This window comes from Ovis canadensis, chromosome 1 (genome assembly GCF_042477335.2).
Source record: "Ovis canadensis isolate MfBH-ARS-UI-01 breed Bighorn chromosome 1, ARS-UI_OviCan_v2, whole genome shotgun sequence".
NCBI classification, from domain to species: domain Eukaryota; kingdom Metazoa; phylum Chordata; class Mammalia; order Artiodactyla; family Bovidae; genus Ovis; species Ovis canadensis.
This window is the reverse complement of record NC_091245.1, coordinates 114,892,770-114,919,770: the sequence shown is the minus strand read 5'-3', so window position 1 is coordinate 114,919,770 and position 27,001 is coordinate 114,892,770. Positions and strand designations below refer to the sequence as shown.

At 46.3% G+C, this 27,001-nt stretch overlaps 1 protein-coding gene across 2 annotated transcripts in view; it reads right to left on the bottom strand.

Annotated features, from left to right (window-relative positions):
- Nucleotides 1-27,001, bottom strand: part of LOC138417333 (carboxyl-terminal PDZ ligand of neuronal nitric oxide synthase protein) — a 357,995-nt gene that overhangs the window by 21,994 nt on the left and 309,000 nt on the right. For both annotated transcript variants that reach the window (XM_069547209.1, XM_069547220.1), the window contains exons 7-8: nt 7,686-7,852; nt 5,824-6,003 (exon numbers count right to left, since the gene is read on the bottom strand). In XM_069547209.1, coding sequence (XP_069403310.1) covers nt 5,824-6,003; nt 7,686-7,852 — 347 coding nt within the window. The remainder of the gene's footprint in view (nt 1-5,823; nt 6,004-7,685; nt 7,853-27,001) is intronic.

The window sequence follows — 27,001 nt, the reverse complement described above, 5'->3', positions numbered from 1 at the left end:
TAGAGATCTAGAGAGGGGCAAGAACAGGGAAAGCAGCAGCAATAATATTTTAATCCAGTATCAGATGGTAGATGGCTACTAAGCCTCTGTCTTCCTTGCAAAAATGAGGCATGGAGACAGTTCACTGAAAGAGTCCCCAAAATCCTGCTGGTTCTGAGAATCAGGACAATTGCTGTGGGAACCTCACCCCTACAAGTGCCCCCAGAGGAAACCATAACCTTCCATCTGCCAGTAAATGTAATTTATTCCAACTAAGAGCATCATTGAGAGGAATGTACTGGGCAGACAGAATTGCTAATTATCCATTTTCTATTTTCTTCAGAGCAAAACAGAAACACGAGGCATAAACGTGGAGCAAAACTTTCAATGCATGTAAACAGAAACAGTGGGGAATCTCACCTACCAGTAACCGACATCTACAGAGGGCTCTCTGCACACAAAGGCCACAGACTCAGGTCCCCAAACCCCGCGTCTGAACCTGCCCGCGGAAGAGGCCATTTGAGAGCACTGGACCAGGAGCTGAAAGCTCGAATCTGTCGGTTACTCCCAATTCAACTGTCGGTAATACGCTTCTACCTGCACCTCACTGTCTCCATTTTTCAACTGAGAGGCTTGGCCAGAGGCTTGGTCAGTGTATGAGTCCATATCAGGTGAATGGAATAGTCAGTACCAGGGGCCATTGGTTAAAGGCTCCTTGAAGAACACTCCTAGATTTCCTCTGGGAAGTCAGAGAATTAGGATGGGCGACAAAAGAGGAATTCCCTCCTGCAGAAGCCGGGGTCGGGGTGGGGTGGGGGGGGGCGGCGGGGGGACACCAAAATCTGGAAGTTTCTTTTGCACATAACCATTCCATCAGGGGAGTTACCATTAGTACATAAAAAACGACCCTTGAATCAAATCTTTCATCACAAATCCACAGGCACTCAGTACTATGAGAAAAAGTTGTGTTTGAGTGTTCCTTGTATTAGTCTAAACAAGAACTTTAGCTTTGCAAACGCAGACTTATAACATTTCTGGTGTTTTCAAACCCTGGGAATTCGAAAGCACACGCTGCTGCTGCCACCCAAACCCAGCGCTAAGGAGCCTTTCTGTTCCCACAGCCGTCCAAATGGGCAGCGGGCATAAGGCTCAGGCCTCTCGCTGCAGCAGTCTACCCCAGGAGTACGAAACCCAGGCAAAGCTGGGACAAAATGGCCCGAGATTCCTCTAAATTTGAGGCAATTTAACAGTCCTTGTGTTTCGCATATGTGGGTCTAGCCACGAAGCACTGAAATGAAGCAGCATTATTTTCAGCTTTGGCTTGGGCAGTCAGCTACAGCTGTGTGCTCGCTTCCCCCACTGTACAACAGGAGCAGATACCACCTCCCCCTCCCCACCAGAGGGGACTTATTTGTATTCAGCACGCTCTTCTTTTAAAACCTCAAACACCTTTTGCCAAGGCAGGCTATGTTAATTTCTGAAAAGGTAGCAGATAGTTTTGCCTTTCCAGAATCATGTGGTCTTTGGCAATGACTATTCTGGGCTTCCCAGGTGGTGCTAGTGGTAAAGAATCCGTCTGCCATGGGATCGATCCCCTGGAGGAGAGCATGGCAACTCACTCCAGTATTTTTGCCTGGAGAATCCCATCCACAGAGGAGCCTGGTGTGCTACAGTCCACAGGGTTGCAAAGAGTCAGACCAGACTGAGATGACTTAGCATGCACACATTCTGGTCACAGACTAAATCGTGGGGAAGGCCACGCCTGGAGTCGGTGTCCAGTTCTGCATTTTGGCCATAGCAGTACAAGTGTAAGTTCAACCCTGTGCCCTCCAGCTCTGTGCCACTTCCCCAGACTCGGACAGCCGCCCACAACCCACCCAGCAACACCAGACCACTGCCCATTGGCCCTCCAGCCTACTTGCCTGGACTCCAGCTCCTCCGTGAGAAGTAGGGGCAGGGCCAGGCTGGAGTTAGGGAGCAGCAGGCACATGGAAATGGCAGTGGAGAGAACCAGAGCAGTTTGCCCCCCCACACACACACGGGACACACAAGCGGAGGCAGGCGGCTCTGTCTCTGCATGCATGAGGCAGGGGCCTGGGCAGTGCACCCAGGGCGCTGGGAACTGGAGAAGCCACGAGGACAGAGGCTACATCTAGGGCCTAGCGGGGGGCTGGGGGGAGGACTGCGAAGGTTTTTCAGCGCTGTTCCTCTAACTACAGCATACACAATCGCAAAGCATTAAGTAACTGATCGCTTGTTTCAGAACAAGTGGCAGCAGGTAGAGAAGTCTTTCAATAGCAATACTGAGCTGCAGGACAACATTTTCCCCAGGAGCCAAGCTAGGAGTTGGCACACTGTGAAGTGACCTGGCCTACTTAACCACTGCCAGTCAGCCACAGTGCCCGGATCAATTCTGGAGCTACGTGGGCCCAGCCCGTGGCCATGCGGGTGCCAGCTACAACCCAGCTTTGGTTCAAGGCTTGATTATACTTCAATTCGCATCCTTGAACTTCTTGTCCATCTAAAAGCAGGAAGCTAGTGCAGCCACGCAAGCCTCATGCTGGGGTCAGGAAAGTGGTCCGAAGGGCTTGGGGTTTACTATTTATGCGCTGAGATCTAGTCTAGAAATGCTTAAGAGTCAGCTGAACAACACCTTTGCCCATGTACCTTGAAGGCCAAGGCAAGGCCATTCTAGACCAGCTCTGAACCAATTTAGGGAGAGGATGGGAGAGGTCTTAAGGTCTGAGACCAAATCAGAACACTGTGAAGGAGATCTAAGCCCGGTCCCAGTGATAACAGTAGAACCAGACTGATCTTTGAGAATAAATGGGGAGAGTGCATAAATCGTGCAACTAGGGACCCCGAGAGTACACCTGTTTGCAAGAAACTGTCCTTATCCTTAGCTCTTCTCAGGAGTCACACAGGAGAACTTGGATACTCCCAGAACAAAGGAAAATGTGTTCCCACCTGAAATGCTGAGGTCACAGTACTACCCATTGGAATTCCAGGGACTGCTGGCAGTTTTACAAAGATAGGCAGAAACCTTGTGGTTTGATGGCAATAGAATCTGACAGCACAAGTAAAAGCTGACCTCACGCTGGACACTGTGCAGAGAAACCAAGTAAGCCAGACTTGATATATTTTAAGAGCAGGAAAGATGTTAAGAAGACCTATTTATTAATCCACCTATATATATATCTTATATCATTGTTTACACCCAAAGATTTGGATACTAATAAAAAGCCCTTGGATCAAATGCTACAAAGAGAGAAAGAGAGGAACATGCAGAGAAACCTGTAACTGAAGGCTGGTTTAGGACTGAATCGGTTTGGAGGACAAGAAGAGCTCAAAGCCAGTTGCGAGGTACGACATGTCAGCTGTATTCCCAGGCAGCAAAAGATGAAGGAAACCGAAGAGACTGCCTATAAGGACGGCAGGGAGGGGAAGACAACTTCTGCTCAAGCAGCTCTGTGATGACCTCAAGGTACTGTCTGACCCCAACATTTTAGAAGGCTACGGTCCTACGCAAAGTCGTTTTACCCATGGGAGATACTGATGTGCTCTGGTGGCCTTTTAGACATGTCACAGACTGAACAGATTCAACCCGGGCACTGCCACCTATAATCACCAGATTCCAAGTGTGGAAGTGGCTGAACTGAGAGAGGCTCATCAAGTGAACTGCAAATACCACACTTTTCCCATCTCCTAGCTTCACTGTCTTCTACAACACAGGCAGTTAAAACAGGGCCAGAGAGCGATGTCTCCTTGAGACAGATGCTTGATTCTGGGCCAAAGAACCACTCTGAGGGTTTCATCCTGACTGGGAGACAGACCTATGATAAACTGCAGGTCCTATGGCTTTGCAGACCGTGCATCCGTTGACTACCACAGCACTCTTCTTGTGCAGATTATACGTTTGCAAATAGTTTTTCTTCAGTATTTAGCAGTGACTTCAAATTCAAATGCCTCTCTGATAACATTCATCATGAATATGCATCAAGCTCATTCTTAGATAAATACTAATTACTTGGTAATTGATATGCTGAAAGAGGAAAGTATCGTGGGTTGGAGGATGGATGTGGGTTGCCGAATGGCCCTGTGCTGGAGCATTCCAGCTTTGTGCTCCTGTCAGCCATCACACCCGGCACATCATTAATTACAGGAGATGAATACAATTATTTGACAAAAGGCAGTGATTTTTCCCCCAAATATCAGAAGCCATAAATGACATCCCTCCTCTTTGTTGTTGTTTTGGGAATACCTGCAGATCCTCCTAGTATCAGCACATACCCTTTTGGATCATGGTCAGTATTTTTAAAAAGGTTCAAATCACTTGGGAGCAGTGCCCCACTGATTTTATTCTCTTGAAACCCGGTTGCAAAAGGCACCCACAAGGCTGAGCCTCAGGCCCAGGTCAACGTGAGACTGCTATAAGAAGGTCTTTTCAAGACCCAAGTCATTGCATCACTTTGGTTAGGCTGCCGGATACTTCCTCAAGGAGTTTATGTTGGGAAAGACAGCTCTGCCTGTGTGATCCACTCCACCTGGGGGTCATGAGAAGAATAGGAGAAGAAGTGACAAGGATCAATAAGAGCTCTCTAGAGACGTCTTCTTATTCTCATTCCAGACTGCAGAAGACCTCAGAGGCCAGCCTGATTGAGCAGATGTGGAATGCCAATGCCAAGAGCTGCCTTCCCAAATCTCTCACCAACTCTCCAAACCCTGAATCCCCGCTCCTCACTGTTTTCATCTACCCATGAGGTCCTGACCCCATCTGACTCTTACCTTAGGAGTCAGCCTTTGAATAGTACCAATGATGCGTTCACCATCCCCTGATTGCCCGGAGAGAAGATGAAGCTCAGACTCACAAGTTCCAAGGAAGATGTGGACGACAATGCCCTCCACAGAAAGCAAGCAGAAGGGATCCCTGCTAAAAGCAGCAGGGAAATCAGCTCGCCCCTCCTTTATAAAGCAACAGCATCCCAATGAGTCCTCAGGGCTCAAACAGTGCTTGATTCCTGAAAGCCAGGCCAGTTCTTCCCATTATGGCTCAAATACCTAAGTTCCTGTAAGGAAATGTACAAGAGAAGGAGAAGAGGGTAGCAGAGGATGAGCTGGTTAGAAAGCATCACTGACTCAATGGACATGAATGTGAGCAAATTCAGGGAGATAGTGGAGGACAGAAGAGGCCAGCGTGCTATAGTCCATGGGGTTGCAAAGAGTTGGACAGGACTTAGCGACTGAACAACAACAAGTTTCTGGAAGTTAAATCCCATTATAATCAAGGCCAGTATGGTATCAAGTCCTGCCTGGAGAAATCTTTACATACATAGAGAAATCCTGCCTGGAATGAGTAGATGACTAAAGGAGGCATGGAAACCTCTAAGGACAAGGTTTCCAGGATGGTACAGTCTGCGGAGGCATTTGGCATAAATTCAAACTTTAAGAGTGGTATCACAAAGTCACACCTATCCTCACATCTGTCCTGACTCCAGAAGCATCCCTTCTCACCCACACACCAGGAAAAGAAGGCAGGAAAGGAAGGGTGAAATTATGTTCCTTAGTAAGTTCAAGTCATGACCCAACAACATCCAGCCAAGCCAGCCAAGCCCAACTCAGAGTGGGGGATACATGGGAAACCAAAACGTTTTTTCCCATTTCATCTGCATCCCCCCTTTCTCCTCTCCCCACCTCCCCCCTTCCCCAACAAGCAATGATCCAACAGCATGAGCCATCCCTTATAGCTCCCTAGATTTTAAAACCTGCCCTGTGCCCCTCGCTAGGGAAGGTGCGTCAAGCCCATGAGAGTGGAGCCTGCGAAGAAGGGAGGAGGCTGAGGAGAACCTGGGCCACAGCCACTTGCGTCTGCTGCTGCTGCTGCTGGAGGAGCTGCTGGAGAAGCTGCATCTGGTGGTGGGTGGACAGTGGCGTGCCCGCGCCCAAGCCCGGGGGCTTCGAGGAAGAAGAGGGAAGGAGCATCCTGGGCGAAGCTGTCAACATGGGCTCCTGGGGGTGGGGTGAGACCTGGAGGAGAGGAGAAGACACGGTGTGAGCCTGGGCACATGCCTCCTTTAGACAACTTACTCTGTCTTCAATATACACAGTATGTCTAATACGAGGCTGGGGTGAAATGGCCCACTTGTAACGAAGAGCTGGAAATACTGCGTCTTCAACGGAAATGTGGACAGGACACCCCCGCCCCCCACCGCCCCCAGAGGAGATGATCTGATGGCCTGGGCCGGGACCACAGAGTCAGAAAACCCTATCTGTATAGCTGAGTTCCTGATGCGATATGATGGGAGCCCAGACAGCTGATCCTGTTCCATTTCTTGCCCAGGGCTTTCAGCTCTCCCACATTGTTGAGTTACCTGGGGTTCTGGTCTTGGATCTATTTCTGTGAAAGAGAGCTACCTACACCTTGCTATGAGGCAGCTTCCACCTTCACTCTGCTGTGTCCTCAGGGCTCTCTCCTCCCGGGTCTGCAGGGTCTCCCGAGTTGACCACTGGAGGAAGAGGCCATGAGGGAGGTGCTCCAACCCAGCACTGCCTCCTCACAATGGGAGCTCCAGAGAAGAAAGTCTGGACACACACAGAACATGGGCTGGGGAGATCCTCTCTCACAAAGGGGAAAGCAGCTTCCGTTCCCTTCCCTCCCGTCTCCCTCCTGATAGCTGGACATCGTCACTAGGCGGCTTCTGTGAGCCAGAGAATTCCGCTGCAGCAGCTCTGCCGCAGGCCCTTCCTTAGGTGTGCGAGAGGAAGCGCCAGGGACAGAGGCTTCTGCCCCGTGCAGAGTACAAACTGGGCGCCACAGAAAATATCAGGCAGACACTACGGAAGAATACCGCCACTCAAACTGACAGGTCTCCCCTTCCGATGGACTAGCCTAATGACCTCCTCTCGGGAAAAGCTGTTACATGGTGAGGAAAGAGAGGCACTCATGGTACAGGGGACTGGCAGGGAGTCTAAGGCAAGGGCAATCTGTCAGAATTTTCCTTCTGTGAGTGTGTGTCAGGGGCTGTGTGTGTGTGTTGAGGGGGGGGGGGCGTGTGTGTGTTTCAGGGGCCGTGTGTGTTGGGGGAGGAGCGGGGGCCAGGGGTGTTGGTTTTGTCTTTAGGTTGGAAGTTCTCAGTTTCACCTGGATCATATCAGAAACCCCTTGAGGGCATCCATCATCTCACCCATAAAAACAGGAGGTTGAAATGGAGGATGCCTAAGGTGGTCTTGCAGTTTCCAAACTCCAGTGGGCCAATTTGCAGCCTCCCCAGCAGCATCAAAGGCACACATCCTAGCCACAGGCAGAGACAGCCCAAACTCACCCTGCTCCTTCAGCTAAGCCCCAGGGGATCGCATTGTGTTGTGCAAGGATTAGCCACATGCACAGGTACTGTGACCCGATAAGGTGCTATCAAAGCTGGGGCTTCCAGTGAGAAGCAGGGAGCTGAGTACTGATGGGCCCTGGAGGGTAATGCGCGTCAGGAATGAGCTCTGTGAAATCCTGACATGCAGCCACACCTAGCATCAATTCACAGGGACTGAATCTCCAGATTCAGTCTGAAAGGAAGTAACACATGCTGCAGAGCCACCACTGTGCTGGCAGAGGCTAAGAGGTGATGGACGGGGGCTGAGGCCATGACACAGGCCGCTCTGGGAGGTGACATGCACGCAGCTGTGCGGATCACCTGGGTGGGCTGCCTCCTGCCTACCTTGGGGTCTGTGTGGGAGCCTCCTTCCTTCCCTACAGCATCAAGGTCGGTCACGCCTCGGCTGAATTCCAGGGTGTCGTTCCCTGGGAGTGGGACCTCTACCGCATCGATGTCCGTCTCCTCTGCAGTGGCCGTGGAGGTCCTCTCGGCTCCGGTAAGCTGGCGGCCTGCAGGGACAACAGAGAGGGTGGGAAGGGCAGAGCCACACCAAGAACAACATCCTCCTGCCCACCACTTCAGTATTCAATCATGTCACGCTTCAGCACACCACTGGCTCAGTAACATTTTCATATATCTTTCCAACTCAAGTCCATTAAATGTCCAATCCAATAACATGTTCTGATTTTAGTATCTTCTCATAGTTCAGAAACAAAGACATTCCCTCAAGACTGGACATGACTGCTTTGTTAGGCTGGTGTGATGTTTTCACTGACAGGATGCGGGGAACCTGCAAGAAAGGGATGACAGCCACCTCAACCTCATTCACACTCAGGAGTGGAAACAGATTAGGGAAAAAAGTACTCTCAGTTGTGTCCGATTTTTTGCAACCCCGTGGACTGTGCCCACCAGATTCCTCTGTCCATGGGATTTCCCAGACAAGAATACTGGAGGGGATCTTCCTGATTCAGGGATTGAACTGGTGTCTCTTGCATTGGCAGGCAGATTCTTTACCACTGAGTCACCAGGGAAGCCCCCAAAGGTTTTAGCAGGAAAAAAATTGCATAAATAGATGGGTGTATTTTTCAGTTCAGTCACTCAGTCGTGTCAAACTCTTTGCATACCCATGGACTGCAGCACACCAGGCTTCCCTGTCCATTACCAACTCCTGGAGCTTACTCAAACTAATGTCCAAGTCAGTGATGCCATCCAACAATCTCATCCTCTTGTCCTGTCTCATCCATCCTGTTGGCCCCTTCTCCTCCTGCCTTCAGTCTTTCCCAGCATCAGGGTCTTTTCCAGTGAGTCAGTTCTTTGTATCAGGTGGCCAAAGTATTGGAGTTTCAGCTTCAGCATCAGTCCTTCCAATGAATATTCAGGACTGATCTTCTTTAGGATAGACTGTTTGGATCTCCTTGCAGTCCAAGGGACTCTCAAGAGTCTTCTCCAACACTACAATTTAAAAGCATCAATTCTTCGGCACTCAGCTTTCTTTATAGTCCAACTCTCACATCCATACATGACTACTGGAAAAATAGCTTTGACTAGACGGACCTTTGTTGGCTGAGTAATGTCTCTGCTTTTAAATATGCTGTCTAAGTTGATCAAAGCTTTTTTTCAAGGTTAATTTCATAGCTGCAGTCACCATCTGCATGGACTGATTCTGGAGCCCCCCAAAATTAGTCTGTCACTGTTTCCACTATTTCCCCATCTATTTGCCATGAAGTGATTGGACCGGATGCCATGATCTTAGTTTTCTGAATGTTGCGTTTTAAGACAACTTTTCACTCTCCCCTTTTACTTTCATCAAGAGGCTCTTTAGTTCTTCTTCACTTTCTGCTATAAGGGTGGTGTCATCTGCATATCTGAGGTTATTGATATTTCTCCCAGCAATCTTGATTCCAGCTTGTGCTTCATCCAGCCTGGCATTTCTCATGATATACTCTGCATATAAGTTAAATAAGCAGGGTGACAATATACAGCCTTGACATACTCCTTTCCCGATTTGGAACCAGTCTGTTGTTCCATGTCCAGTTCTAACTGTTGCTTCCTGACCTGCATACAGATTTCTCAGGAGGCAGGTCAGATGATCTGGTATTCCCATCTCTTGAAGAATTTTCCACAGTTTGTTGTGATCCACACAGTCAAAGGCTTTAGCATAGTCAATAAAGCAGAAGTAGATGTTTTTCTGGAACTCTCTTGCTTTTTTGATGATCCAATGGATGTTAGCAATTTGATCTCTAGTTCCTCTGCCTTTTCTAAATCCAGCTTGAACATCTGGAATTTCTTGGTTCATGTACTGTTGAAGCCTGGCTTGGAGAATTTTGAGCATTACTTTGCTAGCACGTGAGATGAGTGCAATTGTGTGGTAGTCTGAACATTCTCTGGCATTGCCTTTTTTGGGATTGGAATGAAAACTGACCTTTTCCAGTCCTGTGGCCACTGCTGAGTTTTCCAAATTTGCTGGCATATTGAGTGCAGCACTTTCATAGCATCTTCTTTTAGGATTTGAAATACCTCAACTGGAATTCCATCACCTCCACTAGCTTTGTTTGTAGTGATGCTTCCTAAGGCCCACTCGAGTTCACATTCCAGGATGCCTGGCTCCAGGTGAGTGATCACACCATTGTAGTTATCTGGGTCATTAGTATCTTTTTTTGTATAGTTCTTCTGTGTATTCTTGCCACCTCTTCTTAATATCTTCTGCTTCTGTTAGGTCCATACCATCTTTGCATGAAATGTTCCTTGGTATCTCTAATTTTCTTGAAGAGATCTCTAGTCCTTCCCATTCTATTGTTTTCCTCTATTTCTTTGCATTGATCACTGAGGAAGGCTTTCTTATCTCTCCTTGCTATTCTTTGGATCTCTGCATTCAGATGGGTATATCTTTCCTTTTCTCCTTTACTTTTAGCTTCTCTTCTTTTCTCAGCTATTTTTAAGGCCTCCTCAGATAGCCATTTTGCCTTTTTGCATTTCTTTTTCTTGGGAACGGTCTTGATCCCTGCTTCCGGTACACTGTCAGAAACCTCTGTCCATAGTTCTTCAGGCACTCTATCAGATCTAACCCCTTGAATCTATTTCTCACTTCCACTGTATAATTCTAAGGAATTTGATTTAGGTCAAATCTGAATGGTCTGGTGGTTTTCCCTACTTTCTTCAATTTAAGTCTGAATTTGGCAATAAGGAGTTCATGATCTGAGCCACAGTCAGCTCCTGGTCTTGCTTTTGCTGACTGTATACAGCTTCTCCATCTTTGGCTGCAAAGAATATAACCAGTCTGATTTCAGTGTTGACCATCTGGTGATGTCCATGTGTAGAGTCTCCTCTTGTGTTGTTGGAAGAGGGTGTTTACTATGATCACTGCGTTCTCTTGGCAAAACTCTTTTAGCCTTTGCCCTGCTTCATTTTGTACCCCAAGGCCAAATTTGCCTGTTACTCCAGGTGTTTTCTTGACTTCCTACTTTTGCATTCCAGTCCCCTATAATGAAAAGGACATCTTTTTTGGGTGTTAGTTCTAAAAGGTCTTGCAGGTCTTCAAAGAACTGTTCAACTCCAGCTTCTTCAGCATTACTGGTTGGGGCATAGACTTGTATTACCATGATATTGAATGGTTTGCCTTGGAAACGAACAGAGATCATTCTGTTGTTTTTGAGAATGCATCCAAGTACTGCATTTTGGACTCTTTTGTTGACCATGATGGCTACTCCATTTCTTCTAAGGGATTCTTGCCCACAGTAGTAGATATAATAATGGTCATCTGAGTTAAATTTGCCCATTCCAGTCCATTTTAGTTTGCTGATTCCTAAAATGCCAATGTTCACTCTTGCCATCTCCTGTTTGACCACTTCCAATTTACCTTGATTCACGGACCTAACATTCTAGGTTCTTATGCAATATTGCTCTTTATAGCATCAGACTTTACTTTCATCACCAGTCATATCTACAACTGGGTGTTGTTTTTGCTTTGGCTCCATCTCTTCATTCTTTCTGGAGTTATTTCTCCACTGATCTCCAGTAGCATAGTGGGCACCTGCCGACCTGGGGAGTTCATCCTTCATTGTCCTATCTTTTTGCCTTTTCATACTATTCATGGGGTTCTCAAGGCAAGAATACTAAAGTGGTTTGCCACTGCCTTCTCCAGTGGACCACGTTTTGTCAGAACTCTCCACCATGACCCGTCTGTCTTGGGTGGCCCTACACGGCATGGCTCATAGTTTCATTGAGGTAGACAGGCTGTTTTCCAGGCGATCAGTTTGGGTTAGTTTTCTGTGACTGTGGTTTTCATTCTGTCTGCCCTCTGATGGCGAAGGATAAAAGGCTTATGGAAGCTTTCTGATGGGAGAGACTGACTGGTGGGGGTGGGGGGGAACTTGGGCTTGTTCTGATGGGCAGGGCCATGCTCAGTAAATCTTTAACCCAATTTTCTGTTGATGGGCGGGGCTGTGTTCCCTCCCTGTTGTTTGACCTGAGGGCAAACTATGGTGGAGGTAATGAAGATAATGGCGACCTCCTTCAAAAGTTCCCATGCATGCACTGCTGCACTCAGTGCCCCCGACCCTGCAGCAGGTCACTGCCCAGGCACGCCTCTGCCAGAGACTCCTGGACACTCACAGGCAAGTGTGGGTCAGTCTCTTGTGGAGTCACTGCTCCTTTCTCCTGGGTCCTGGTGTGCACAAGGTTTTGTTTGTGCCCTCCAAGAGTCTGTTTCCCAGTCCTGTGTAAGTTCTGGCAGCTCTATGGTGGGGTTAATGATGACCTCCTCCAAGAGGGCTTATGCCATACCCAGGCCTGCTGCACCCAGAGCCCCTGCCCCTGCAGTAGGCCACTGCTGACCCATACCTCCACAGGAGAGACTAAAACACAGTTCTGGCTCAGTCTCTGGGGTCTCTGGGTCATGGTGTGTACAAGGTTTGCTTGAGCCCTTCGAGCATCTCTGACGGGTATGGGGTTTGATTCTAAACATGATTTCACCCCTCCTACTGCCTTGCTGGGGGTTCTCCTTTGCCCTTAGACATGGGGTATCTCTTTTGGTGGGATCCAACATTCTCCTGTTGATGGTTGTTCAGCAGCAAGTTGTAATTTTGGAGTTCTGCAGGAGAAGATGAGTGCATGTCCTTCTACTCTGCCATCTTGTTATTTGTGGTGTATTTTTAGAAATTTTTATTTTGTATTGAAGCATGCATGCATCCTAAGTTGCTTTAATTGTGTCCAATCCTGTGCAACCCCACAGGCTGAAGCCCATCAGTCTTCTCTGTCCATGGAATTCTCCAGGGAAGAACACTGGAGTGGTTAGCCATTTCCTTCTCCAGGGTACCTTCCAGACCCAGGGATTGAACCCCGGTTTCCTGCATTGCAGGTAGATTCTTTACCATTTGAATAACCTTGAATGGGGTATCCAGAGAGGTAGGGGTTTCCTCCACCACACTCCTATCAGGCTGTCAGGAAAGGAGTAAATCACCTCACTCCCTGGGCCCCAGTTCCTTCAACTCTACATGGAGGCTGAGTTAGAATGGGTGGGAGGGTTGCAGGCCTGGGGGGAAGGGTGTGGAACTGAGGAGATTTGAGGCCCCAGCCCACACAGTATCTGTCTCTGATCCTCAGACCCTGTCTCTGACCGTCCTCCTTCAAGAACAGAAGCCAGGGACGGGCCTGGAGGCAGTGGCAGTGGCACAGGAGAGACAGGCGGCTGGTTTGTCATGCTTTGTCTATTCCCACTTGCTTCTTCCCACTGACCGTGTCTCTGATCACATGCTCAGCAAATGTATGAAAGTCCTACTGTTTCTTATTTTTCTTCATTCTCTGCTCTTCTCTCTTTCTTGGTCTCTGTAGAAACAACTGGCGATTCTCAGGCATTTCCCAGGAAACACCTTTTTCTCTACATTCAGGATTAGGTTCATCACTAACAGTCTTCAAATAAAACTTAAAAACTTTCAGAGACTAAGCACCAATTGTAAAACTGCACAGAGTAATATAAGTAGGGAGTATGAAGTGTTGATCCCCTAAACCTTAAGCCAACTCAGGGAACCAGGCTTTGGTCATTGGCGGGCCTGCCTTGTAGTACAAATAGTTCTAACAAGTCTTCTCATGCAAACCCACATGAGTCATCTGGGGAAGCAAGCCTGGTATGTGTGTATATATGTATTTATTTAACATTCAAAAATCATTTTATTCTTTAAAGTTTTCATTGGAGTATGTGTGTTTGTGTGTGTGCTCAGTCATCTCTGACTCTGCGACCCCACTGACTGTAGCCTGCCAGGCTCCTCTGTCCATGGGATTTTCCTGGCCGGCATACTGGAGTAGGTTGCCATCTCGTACTCCAGAGGATCTTCTCGACCCAGGGATCGAAACTGCATCTCTTATGTCTCCTGCATTGCAGGCAGATTCTTTACCACTGAGCCACTAGGGAGGCCCTTACTGGAATATAGTTGATTTAAAACATTATGCTAGTTTCAGCTGTACAGCCAAGTGAGTCCCTGATGCATATACACATGAAAGTGAAAGAGTGAAAGCCGCTCAGTCGTGTCTTGACTCTTTTTGATCCCATGGACTCTACAGTCCATGGGATTCTCCAGGCCACGACAGTGGAGTGGGTAGTCCTTCCCTTCTCCAGGGGATCTTCCCAGCCCAGGGGTCAAACCCAGGTCTCCCACATTGCAGGAGGATTCTTTACCAGCTGAGCCACAAGGGAAGCCCCCAAATACTGGAGTGGGTAGCCTATCTACTGTTTTTAAAATTCATTTCCCACAGCCTAGTATTTCAGAAGCAAACAGTGTGCTTGGTTTTCCTTCTGGCTGCTCTAGGAGCTGGGAGATGACTGTTGAGTGTTGCGATGGCATGTAGCAGAAAGGAAGACCCTGGACCATGGCCCAGCAGGGCAGTATTCTGCTTCTTTGTCAACCAGCCAGCAGGAGCACAGAGAGCAGGCTGCTTTTTACCACCTGCTGCACCCAGAAGTGACCTTCTTGACAATGCAGAGGTTTACCCTGTGACAGGGAGGACTGATGGATAACTAGCATCTATTTCTCAGTAGCCAGATAGTGCTGGGAATTGAGCATCTGGTTCTCCTTGCCCCTAGAGGAACGAACAGGGTGAAATGGGCCTGCACTTGAGGAGAGCTTTCCATCAGTCATCGGGGGAGACTGGCTTCCACAGCACTGGGGAGCCATCTGTCAAGTGCTCTTAATTAGCAAAAGCAATATCAACTGTGTCCTTCTGATCTTGAGGCCAAGCGTGTGTTTCATTCACATCTCCCATGGATCTGGCACAGAGAAGGTGTTTAGTAAATATTTACAAAAGAAACAGTGTATCACAGGGTACAAAACAGGGAAGTGAGCTATACAGGGAGGCTGCCCCTCAGCCCTGGAAATCCTAATACAGTAAGTTCCCTACATACAGACCTTCAAGTTGCAAGCTTTCAAAGATGCAGATGTGCATTCACATTGCCAATCATGTAAGTTATGAGTTAGTTCACATGTCTGGTATACACTGTCACATGAGCACATCCTCCATAAGTGGTTGTGCTTCTGTGTACTTTACTGAACAGCACCGTACAGAGTAGTCTCTTTATTTTAAGCCTGGAGGTACAGAAGGAAGTGTAAAAGAGGCAGTGATGTGGCTGGAACCACTGTACTTTTCAAGGTACTGTACCATACAATTAAAAAATTTTTGTGTGTGTTTGTCTTTTATGTATTATTTGGGTGAAAAGTATTATAAATCTATTACAGTGCAGTACTATATAGCTGATTGTGTTAGCTCGGTACCTAGACTAACTTTGTTGGACTTACACACACACTCAGACCAGAATTCATTCATACGTAGGGGATTGACTGTAATGAGAACTGAGCAGCACCCTGCTGCAGAGGGTCTGGAGACATGCAGGCCAGAAACTCACAAGGGACTGAAAAATCTCCGAGATTCTAGTTCTGCTTCTGGGGAAGTCATTAAAAAATAAACTTCTCAGCCATTCTCTTTGTACTAGTAGAGTTTCCAAACCAACACTGATGTAAGTGAATCACCAACTATGGGCTGCTTTCTGAGACAATTTCTGCCATTCAGAGGGTGCTCTGATGATCACATTTGGATTCTTACAGATATAATACAGCTAATGGGTAGAGAGCATGCATACCTATTTTATTACACTTCACAGATACTTCATTTTTACAAATTCAAGGTTTCTGGCAAATCTGCACCATTTTTCTAACAGCATTTGCTTACTTTGTGCTTCTGTGTCATGTTTTGGTAATTCTCGCAATATTTCAAACTTTTTCATTGTCTGTTATTAGTTGCTATTCATTGTCTGTTATGATCTGTGATCAGTGATCTTTAAAAAAATTTTTTTAATTTTTAATTGAAGGTTAATTGTTTTACAATGTTGTGCTGGTTTCTGTGGTACAACAACGTGAATCAGCCATAAGTATCCATATATCTTCCTCTCTCTTGAGCCTCCCTCCCACCCCACTCCCCACATCTCACCTCTCTAGGTCGTCATGGAGCACCAGGCTGAACTCCCTGAGTTATACAGCAACCTTCCCACGAGCTTTCCATCTCACACATGGATATTTCATACGTGTGTATTTCAATGCTACTCTCTCAATCTGTCCTACCCTCTCCTTTACCTACTATGACCACAAGTCCACTCTCTATGTCTGTGTTTCTATTTCTGCCCTGCAAATACGTTCATCAGTACCACTTTTCCAGATTCCATATATATGCATTAGTATATGGTATTTGTTTTTCTGATCTTCTTCACTCTGTATAATCTTCAATGTTACTATTGTAATTATTTTGGGGGCAGCATAAACTGTACCCATATAAGACAGTAAACTTAACAAACGTGTTTTATTTTTTACAAATGTGATATAGTATTATATAATATTCAGACTGAAAGTATTTTCCAGGTGGACAGCAAAGGGACTCAGCCATACATATACATGTGTCCATGCTCCCCCAAATTCCCCTCCCATCCAGCCTGCCATACAACACTGAGCAGAGTTCCCTGTGCTATATGATGGCTCCTTACTGGTTATCTGTTTTAAATATAGCAGTGTGTACCTGACTGCTTCACTTGCTGCCATTTCTGCCCCCCATTCCTCTCTACCACCACTGCGCTTTCTTCTTGGGCCTCCCTGTTCCCTAAGACACAACAATATTGAAACTAGGCCAAGTAATAACCTACACTGGCCTTTAAGTATTCAAATGAAAGGAAGAGTCACATCTCTCTCAGTTTTAAATCTAAAGTTTCATAGGATTAAGCTAACCGAGGAAGGAATGTTGAAAGCCAAAACAGGTCAAAAGCAAGGCTTATTGCAACAGTGAGGCAAGCTGTGAATGCCTAAATCAGAGCAAAGCCCTAACTCTCTTAAATTCTATAAAGCCTGAGAAAAGTGAGAAAGCTGCAGAAGAAAAGTTTGAAGCTAGTGGAGGTTGGTTCATGAGGTTTAAGGAAAGAAGCCATAACCATTAAAAAAAAAAAAAAAGTACAAACAAATGCTGATGTAGAAGCTGCAGCAAGTTATCCAGAAGATCGAGCTAAGATCACTAATGAAGGTATCTACACTAAATAACAGGTTTTCCACATAGTGGAAACAGCGTTACATTGGAAAGATGCTGCCATTCAGGACTTTCATAGCTAGAGAGGATAAGTCAATGCCAGACTTCAAAACCTCAAAGGACAGGCTGACTCTTGTTATTAACAGAGCTAATGTAGCTGGTGACTTCAAGTTGAAGCCCATGTTTATTTACCATTGAAAATCCTAGGGCCTTTAAGAATTATGCTACGTCTACCCTGCCTGTGCCCTACAAATGGAACAACAAAGCCTAGATAACAGCACATCTGTTGACAACATGATTACTTGATATTTTAAGCCCACTGTTGAGACCTACTGCTTAAAAAAGATTCCTTTCAAATTGTTACTGCTCATTGACAATGCACCCCGTCACCTAAGGCTCTGATGGAGATGTACAGTGAGATTAATGTCGTTTTCATGCTTGCTAGTCCAACACTCATTCTGCAGCCCATGGATCAAGGAGTAATTTCAACTTTGAGTCTTATTATTTAGGAAAAACTATTATTATTAATAATAAAATATATTATTTAGGAAGTACATTCCATAATGCTATAGCTTCCATAAATAGCAATTCTTCTGATGAATCTGGGCAAAATAAATTGAAGGCCCTAACTGGAAAGGATTCACCATTCCAGATGCCATTAAGAACATTCTGATTCATGTGAAGAGGCCAAAATGTCTCCATGAACAGGAGTTTGGAAGAAGTTGATTCCAACGTCATGGATGAATTTGAGGGGTTCAAAACTTCAGTGGAGGAAATAACTGCAGAGATGGTGGAAATAGCAAGGGAATTAGCATAAGAAGGGCAGGCTGAAGATGTAGCTGAATTCTCATGATAAACCTGAGCAGATGAGGAATTGCTTCTTATGGATGACCACAGTGGTTTCCTGAGATGGAATCTACTTCTGGTAAAGATGTGTAAAGACGATTAAAAGGACAACAAAAGGTTTGGAATATTATATAGACTTGGTTGATAAAGCAGTGGCAGGGTTTGAGAGGCCTGATTTCAATTTTGTAAGAAGTTCTACCATAGGTAAAACACTATTAAAATGGCAATGCATGCTACAGAGAAGTCATTTGTGAACGAAACAACCAGTGTGGTAAACTTCATCGCTGCCTTATTTTAAGAAATTGCCTCAGCTCTCCAATCTTCAGCAACCACCACCCTAATCAGTGAGCAACCATCAGCATTGAGGCAAGACTCTCTAGCAAAAAGATTACAGTTTGCTCAGGTGATAGCATTTTAGTAATGAGCTATTTTTAAAGTATATACAATATTTTTAGATATAATACTATTTTACACTTAATAAACTACAGTATAAAGTGAAACTGAAAGTCACTCAGTCATGTCTGACTCTTTGTGACCCACGCACCGAGTCCACAGAATTCTCCAGGCCAGAACACTGGAGTGGGCAGCCTTTCCCTTCTCCAGTGGATCTTCCTGACACAGGAATCGAACTGGGGTCTCCTGCATTGCAGGTGGGTTCTCTACCAACTGAGCTATCAGGAAAGCCCTAGTATAGTGTAAAGATAATGTTAATGTGCACTGGAAAACCAAAAATTTTGTGCTACTCACTTTATTACGATATTCGCTTTATTGCCATGGTCTGAAGCTGAACCTGTGGTATCTCCTAATGCCTGTACAGTAACAGATCTGTTAGAACCAGGGGGGTAAAGCTAGGGCAGACAGAAATAATAAGCTAGATAGAGGGATATTATTGTGTGTGACCGTCAGCGTACCATGGCTTCCCTGATAGCTCAGTTGGTAAAGAATCCACCTGCAATGCAGGAGACCCCAGTGAGAAGAAGTGGGCAGAGAGGAGGGGAGGCCCTGGGAGGTATGCTAGGCAGAGGGCAAGACGGGGCAAAGGTACCGATGTAGAGAAATCCCCAGTGTGGTGGAAGCACTGCAAATGACCCTGTAGGAAGGGACCTGACTGAGAAGAGTCAAGATTTTATCTTGAAGGAAGAAAAGCAGGCATGTGATACCAAAAGATTTTTATTCTTTCAAATTTTACCCAAGGGATGATGTGGAGGGTAGATCTATAAGGGACAAGATAGAAAGCAGTGCTCTAGGTGAGAAATATGAGGGCTAAAGCTAAAGAGGTGGTGATAACACAAAGCCAAGAACACAAACCTGGAATATCTTCAGGGGGCAGAGATCACAGGACTTGAACACTAATCGTCTATGGGCAGGGAATGGGGAGGGAAAGAGGGAAAGGCGGAGGAGAGGCAGGGAGGAGACAGGAATACATGTGTTATGAGTTTCACAATTCTGATTTAAGTGATGAGCAGAGACTGGCATCCTACACAGAAAATTCCAGAGAAGAAGGATTATGGATAAGAGAATGAAACTGGGAAAGTTTATAACAGCTAACTGGAGATACCCATATCCTTATCCACAAGTGGAGAGTTCAAGAAAAGGTCTGGCCTAGAGATAAACATAAGTTAAAACCATGGGAAGTGAAAAGTAAAAAAAAAAAAAAAAAAGGCACCAAGGACTAATCCCAGGAGAAATGCCCTGAGGATGTCACCTAAGGGGCAGGTGACAAGAAAGGACCCTGGAAAGCAGCTAGCAAACAAAGAAGGAAAGAGTGGCAGGATTGGGCGGGGGGGGGGGGGGGGCGGGCAGGGGCGGTGCCCCAGAGCTAGGGAAGGGAGTGATTCATTCCCCATGATGCACACTGCAGAGAAAGGCTGGTTCAATTTGCCAATTAGTTGGCCCTTGTGGCTCAGACAGTAAAGCGTCTGCCTACAATGTGGGAGACCTGGGTTCGATTCCTGGGTTGGGAAGATCCCCTGGAGAAGGAAATGGCACCCCACTCCAGTACTCTTCCCCGGAAAATCCCACGGACGGAGGATCCTGGTAGGCTACAGTTCACAGGGTCGCAAAGAGTCAGACACGACTGAGCGACTTCACTTTCACTTTCAGTGACCTGGACTGGTTGTTTCAGGAAAAATTGGTAGGCAGCAGGTATCAGATCACTGGAGGTTGAAGGGCTAATGGCAAGGGTGGAGTAAAATGCCAACAATGGGGATAAATGTGTTTGATCATGAAGGAGAGAAAAGAGATAGGCTAGGGGGAGAGGCAGGGACAAGAAAGGTGTGATTTTTGTTTTAAGATGGAAAAGACTTGCCCTTATCTATCTGCGGTGGAGAAGAAAGCACAGTGAAAGATTCAGATGATGATTCAGGAGAGAGAGCTGATGGCTCAGGGTTTAGGAAGAGGCAAGATGAGGAGAAGGCAGAGGCAGGTGAAAGGGTTCATCTGGGACAGGAGAAGGACACTGGACACTAAGATGGAAGCTTCGGGGACAACGGGGAAGCGGGAGGGCTGAAGGCGAAGCAGCCTGCGGCCAAGCCCGGGGCCACAGATGGGTGTGAACCAGCGTCACAGTGCCGAAATGGATAGGCAATGCTGGACTAATACAGACCTTCTTACACATCAGTTATGCCTCAAAACAAAATGGTTGGGGAAAAAAGAACCAAAGATTATCAGCTCAGTCCAAAACTGCTTGAAATGGTCACTTTTGGCCTCAAAATTGCAATATTAATAACTTAGGCTCAAATAGTGCTTACTGTGTTCCAGCCACTAGTTTAAGGGATGTACATGTATTATTAACTTACTTATCCTTATAACCACCCTGAAAGTTAGGCACTATTATTATTTCCATTAGACAGATAAAGAAACTGAGGCACACAGCTAGTAAGACCGAAGCCAAGGCTCAAAGCCCGCCAGTCTGGCTTTAAGCTTGGTACTTTTAACCATTGCACCACCTTGCCTCCCAGCAGGCTCACCGCTTCCACCCATAGCCTCAGCCACCCTGCTTTACCTTCTTCATTGCACTGACACCCCCTAAAAAGGCCTCGTGTGTCATCTGTTGGATCCTCCACCCCGACTTCCAATGTGAGTTCCTCACCAGCGGGAACCTTGTTGCCTTCTTCACAGTATTCCCAGTTTCCAGAATCGAGCCTTGCATCTGGGGAAACTAATAAATATCCACTGAATGAAGGAAGGGGACTGAAACTAAGGAGAAACAAAGCATCAGGCAGCGGGAGCGTGCTGTGACGGAAGGGCAGGTGTGGTGGGAGCCCGGAAGTGACAGGACATCAGGGGTGTGCCTGCTTGAATAAGCCAGATGCCCGGGTCTGGCAGGTGTAACAGGTACACAGTAAATACTCCTGAGCCACTGGTCACTGTCTAGATGACATGAGTCCTGTTTTAAGACGCTCTAATCTCCAAAGGGCTCCAAGCCCTTCTGTACGTTGGACAGTCTGCCGTGGGAAGACAGATGCCTCCAGGGGAACAGGATCTCTCCCAGGAAACCTGTCCAGGAGTCAGAAACTGCACAGGCCAAAGCAAGGCGAGCAGAACAGGGGCAGAGGCCCCACCTGGCTCTGAGCCCCAGAGGAACAGCCAAGGGCAGCTGCTGCCAAAAGATACAAAGGATAAATCTCCCCCAGGGTAGGGAATGGTGGGAATGAGGGAGGAAAGAAAAGCAGACAGAGAGAGAAAGAGAGGCAGCACACACAATGAAAGCGAGGACCTTCATTAAAGGCGCTGCTGAAAAACCCAGAAGGGGAAGGGCCCGCAAGACATCAAAGACGACAGCAAAGCCTCCACACATTTGGATTCCTCCAGAGTAAACAAGTTTCCTCTGCACAACAAAGGGCCTGCCTGGGGCAGCTCTACTGGAAAGATAAACACCGAATTAAATGAAAGCTCCCTAATGTGGAAGCAAGACTCCTTAAGAGGAAGAGAAAAGCTGCCAGCCCACAGTTCCACTCTGAAGCTTCAAGGTGCCCATTACAGAGAAAAACCCTAATGGAGTCAATAAATGCTTCTAGAGAAAGCATTTACGGAAAAAGCATTTACGGTAAAAAGGAATGTGTTCCTAGTGGCTTACAGACAGTAAGGAAGCAAGTGGGGCTGAAAAGAGGAAGTGACTTTGGGGCCTGATAAGAAAACGTTTCCCATTCCAGATCTGTAGAATTCCAAACACTGATTCTCAAAGGCGGTTTCACACCCTGGCCATGGCACCACACCACACCACATGGTGCCTGATTGTTCATCTGATGCGACTCTCTCATAAAACCATGGGACTTCAGAGATCTTGTCCACTGTCCTCACAGCATACAGGAGGTCATGGAGTTGAGATACTGAACTGGAGAACTAGACAATGGCTAACATGTATTTAGAGTGTACTGTATGCTAGGAATAATGCTGATTTACCTGCATTACCTCCCAACACCTAGCTAGCAGATAAGAAAGATCTAGAAAGACTAGAAAGTTTGCCAAGGATCACCCAGCTAAGATCATGAACTCCTTATTCCAAAATTCAGACTTAAATTGAAGAAAGTAGGGAAAACCACTAGACCATTCAGCTATGACTTAAATCAAATTGCTTATACAGTGGAAGTGAGAAATAGATTCAAGTCATTAGATCTGATAGACAGAGTGCCTGAAGAACTATGGACAGAGGTTCATGACATTGTATAGAAGGCAGGAATCAAGACCATCCCCAAGAAAAAGATGTTAAAAGGCAACATGGTTGTCTGAGGAGGCCTTACAAATAGCTGTGAAAAGAAGAGAAGCCAAAGCAAAGGCAATAAGGAAAGATACCCATCTGAATGCAGAGTTCCAAAGAATAGCAAGGAGAGATAAGAAAGCCTTCCTCAGTGATCAATGTAAAGAAAGAGAGGAAAACAATAGAATGGGGAAGACTAGAGATCTCTTCAAGAAAATCAGAGATACCAAGGGAACATTTCATGCAAAGATGGGCTCAATAAAGGACAGAAATGGTATGCGCCTAACAGAAGCAGAAGATACTAACAAGAGGTGACAAGAATACACAGAAGAACTGTACAAAAAAGATCTTCACGACCCGGATAATCACGATGGTGTGATCACTCACCTAGAGCCAGACATCCTGGAATGCAAAGTCAAGTGGGCCTTAGGAAGCATCACTACAAACAAAGCTAGCGGAGGTGACGGAATCCCAGTTGAGCTATTTCAAATCCTGAAAGATGATGCTGTGAAAGTGCTGCACTTAGTATGCCAGCAAATTTGGAAAACTCAGCAGTGGCCACAGGACTGGAAAAGGTCAGTTTTCATTTCAATCCCAAAGAAAGGCAATGCCAAAGAATGCTCAAACTACCACACAACTCATCTCACGTGCTAGCAAAGTAATGCTCAAAATTCTCCAAGCCAGGCTTCAACAGTATGTGAACCAAAAACTTCAGGATGTTCAAGCTGGATTTAGAAAAGGCAGACGAACCAGAGATCAAATTAACCAACATCTGTTGGATCATCAAAAAAGCAAGAGAGTTCTAGAAAAACATCTACTTTTGCTTTATTGACCACGCCAAAGCCTTTGACTGTGTGGATGACAATAATTCTTCAAGAGAATTGTGGAAAATTCTTTAAGAGATGGGAATACCAGATCACCTTACTTGCCTTGTGAGAAATCTGTATGAGGTCAAGAAGCAAAAGTTAGAACTGGGCATGGAACAACATACTGGTTCCAAATTGGGAAAGAAGTACGTCAAGGCTGTATACTGTCACCCTGCTTATTTAACTTATATGCAGAGTACATCTTGCAAAATGTGAGGCTGGATGAAGAACAAGTCGGAATCAAAATTGCTGGGAGAAATATCAATAACCTCAGATACGCAGATGACACCACCCTTATGGCAGAAAGTGAAGAGGAATTAAAGAGCTTTTGAAGAAACTGAAAGAGGAGAGTGAAAAAAAGCTGGCTTAAAACTCAACATTCAAAAAATGAAGATCATGGCATTCTGTCTCCTCACTTCATGGCAAATAGATGAGAAAACAATGGAAACAGTGACAGACTTTATTTTGGGGGGGCTGCAAACTCACTGCAGATGGTGACTGCAGCCATGAAATTCAAAGATGCGTGCTCCATGGAAGAAAAGCTCTGACCATACTAGACAGCATATTAAAAATCATAGATATTACTTTATTGACAAAGGTCCATATAGTGAGAGCTATGATTTTTCCAGTAGTCATATGAATGTCAGAGTTGGACCATAAAGAAAGCTGAACGCTGAAGAATCGATGCTTTTAAAACTGTAGTGTTGGAGAAGACCCTTGACAGTCTCTTGGACTGCAAGGAGGTCAAACTAATCAATCCTAATGGAAACCAGTCCTGGGTGTTCATTGGAAGGACTGATGCTGAAGCTGAAGCTCCAATACCTTGGCCACCTGATGTGAAGAGCTGACTCATTAGAAAAGACCTGATGTTGGGAAAGATTGAGGGCAGGAGGAGAAGGGGACGACAGAGGATGAGACGGTTGGATGGCATCACCGACTGGATGGACATGAGTTTGAGCCAGCTCCAGGAGTTGATGATGGACAGGGAAGGCTGGAGAGCTGCAGTCCATGGGGTTGCGAAGAGCTGGACACAACTGAGTGACTGAACTGACTGACCTTGCTAAGAAATGGTTGACTTAGCATTCAAGCCTACAATTCTCCTGAAAAGTGCCAGAACCCAAGCTCTCTATTGCTTCTCTAGTCTGCGGGTCCAGCACTCCCTCCGTCATACCACATTGCCTTTTCATTTCTGTGACAGTTAATTTTGTGGGCAAATTTGGCAGAGCCATGGTGTCGATACTTGACCAAACACTATTCTAGATGTTGCTGTGAAGGTATTTTTCATACGAGAGTAAACATTTAAATCAATAGATTGAATAGAGCAGATTACCCTCCATAATATAGCTGGGCTTCATCCAATCAATCAGTTGAAAGTCTTAACAGAACAAAGACAGACCTCCTTGGAAGAAGAGGGATTGTGCCAGCCAGCAGACCACTTTAGGACTTAAACTGCAACTCTTTTCTGGGTTTTCAGCCTGCAGCTTACCCTGCAGATTTTGGACTCGCTACACCTCCGTCATCACGTGAGCCAATTCCTTAAAATTAGTACATGTGTGTGTGTCTCCCTAAGACAGTTTACATCACCCCACAGGCCAGATTCTCACTTACACAAGTTGGGGAGGGCCTCCCTACTTCCCTTTCTCTGCGGGGATGTATGATACACAAAGCGCACATTCAAGCCATGCTCAGCCTCCTTAAAGAGACACAGTCAGCGCTTCGACATCTTAAACTCTGAAGCAAGTATACTGAGCCTGACAGGTTTTCCTAAAATGAACCTAGATGTTTCCACATGTAGAACATCAGTTACATTCTTCTTAGGGAGAATGGTATACAGAAGATGCCAAGTAGCTGAACTCTCATGTATAGGACTGTAATTTGAAAAAAAAAAAAAAAATCACCAAAAAGGTTATAAAAGGAGAGGGACATGTAGCTGATGGGCCCAGTATCTCAATGCTGACCACCTGTCACAGCCAGAAGCCTGTTACCATGCTGGTCTCTCCCTGCAGCCTCAGCCACCATCACTCATCACCATCAGCATTCTCTCCAGCCTTCCAGTCTCCCCCTCAAAGCCATATGACCTCACTTCCACCTACTCCCAAACTTCCCAGGTGGCTCAGTGGTAAAGAATGCCCCTGCCAATACAGGGGATGCAGGAGACGCAGGTTCGATCCCTGGGTCAGCAAGATCCCTTGAAGGAGGAAAGGTCAACCCACTCCAGAATTCTTTTTGGGAAATCTCATGGACAGAGGAGCCTGGTGGACTACAGTCCACAGGGCTGTGAAGAGTTGGACATGACTGAGTGACTGAACACACACAGACACAGACACATAAAAACACACTACCTACCCCTGCCACTCAAGGTCATCCTTCTTCATCCAGCAGACTGTTGAGAAGTCAGTCCCTGCTGAAATTTCTACTCAATCTCCATATTCATTTTGGCCCAGAGTAGACTGAATAAATGCTGCTGACAATGACTAAGATGACACACATCCTTTGCCACAATCATTGACCATGTCTACCACTTTATTCAACAGGTATTTATTGTGTGAAGAGTAGTCCTTACCCCCCAACGCCCCCCACCCTAGAGCTTGTCCTCTACTGAAGATAGATGACACTATGTATCTGGTAGATGGTGGGCTAAATGCTGATGGTAGCAGCACCAGTCAAGGGTGAAAAGAACACAGAGACCTAGAGGGGAAAGGTGTTTAAATTTGGGGGAAGGGGCAGGAAAGGGAATGCAACAGTGGGAGCTGGAAGGCAGCCTCCCCAGAAGACAGGATAGGGGAGAATGACTAGGATGGCTGCCTGGAGGCAAACGCAGGAAACGCTGGCAGGTGGATCAGCACTGAAAATGGGCTGGAGGTGCTCGGGGAGGAGCGGGGGGAAGACAAGAAGGAAAAAATGATAGGAAGGGGTCCCCGTTGGAATCTCTATTCATTCCCCAAAGAGAATCCTTCCTGGTATCACAGGAAATCATATCAACCTTCAGTTCAGTTCAGTTCCATTCAGTCACTCAGTCGTGTCCAACTCTTTGCGACCCCATGAATCACAGCATGCCAGGCCTCCCTGTCCATCACCGACTCCCAGAGGTCACTCAGACTCACGTCCATCGAGTCAGTGATGCCATCCAGCCATCTCATCCTCGGTCGTCCCCTTCTCCTCCTGCCCCCAATCCCTCCCAGTATCAGAGTCTTTTCCAATGAGTCAAATCTTCGCATGAGGTGGCCAAAGTACTGGAGTTTCAGCCTCAGCATCAGTCCTTCCAATGAACACCCAGACTGGTCTCCTTTAGGATGGACTGGTTGGATCTCAACCTACCCCCACCCAAAAGAGCCCTGCAGGGTCTGGAGGGGGAAGGAAAGAGTAGCTCCCACAGCAGGAGGGGAAGAAGACCTAGCTCTCAGAGTAGTCTTTATGAAATGCTTTTCTCTTCAAAAGGCCAAACCTGCCCTCTTTAGCAAATGGCTGAGAAGTCACTTCTGATTAGGTACATAGAGGCTACATCAAGCTCCTCAGACAGTTATGTGATAAGAACAAAGTTCAAACACTCAACCTCTAGATAACTTCTCTGTGCCCAACCTCTTTCACTCCAGGAGTAAGTGGCTTCACCAGAGACAATGCCCTTTACTTTTCAGTTAGAATATCTTTGTATATGTGCATCCTGGCTGCCAGCTGTATTGTGGGTTCAAAAGCCTTTG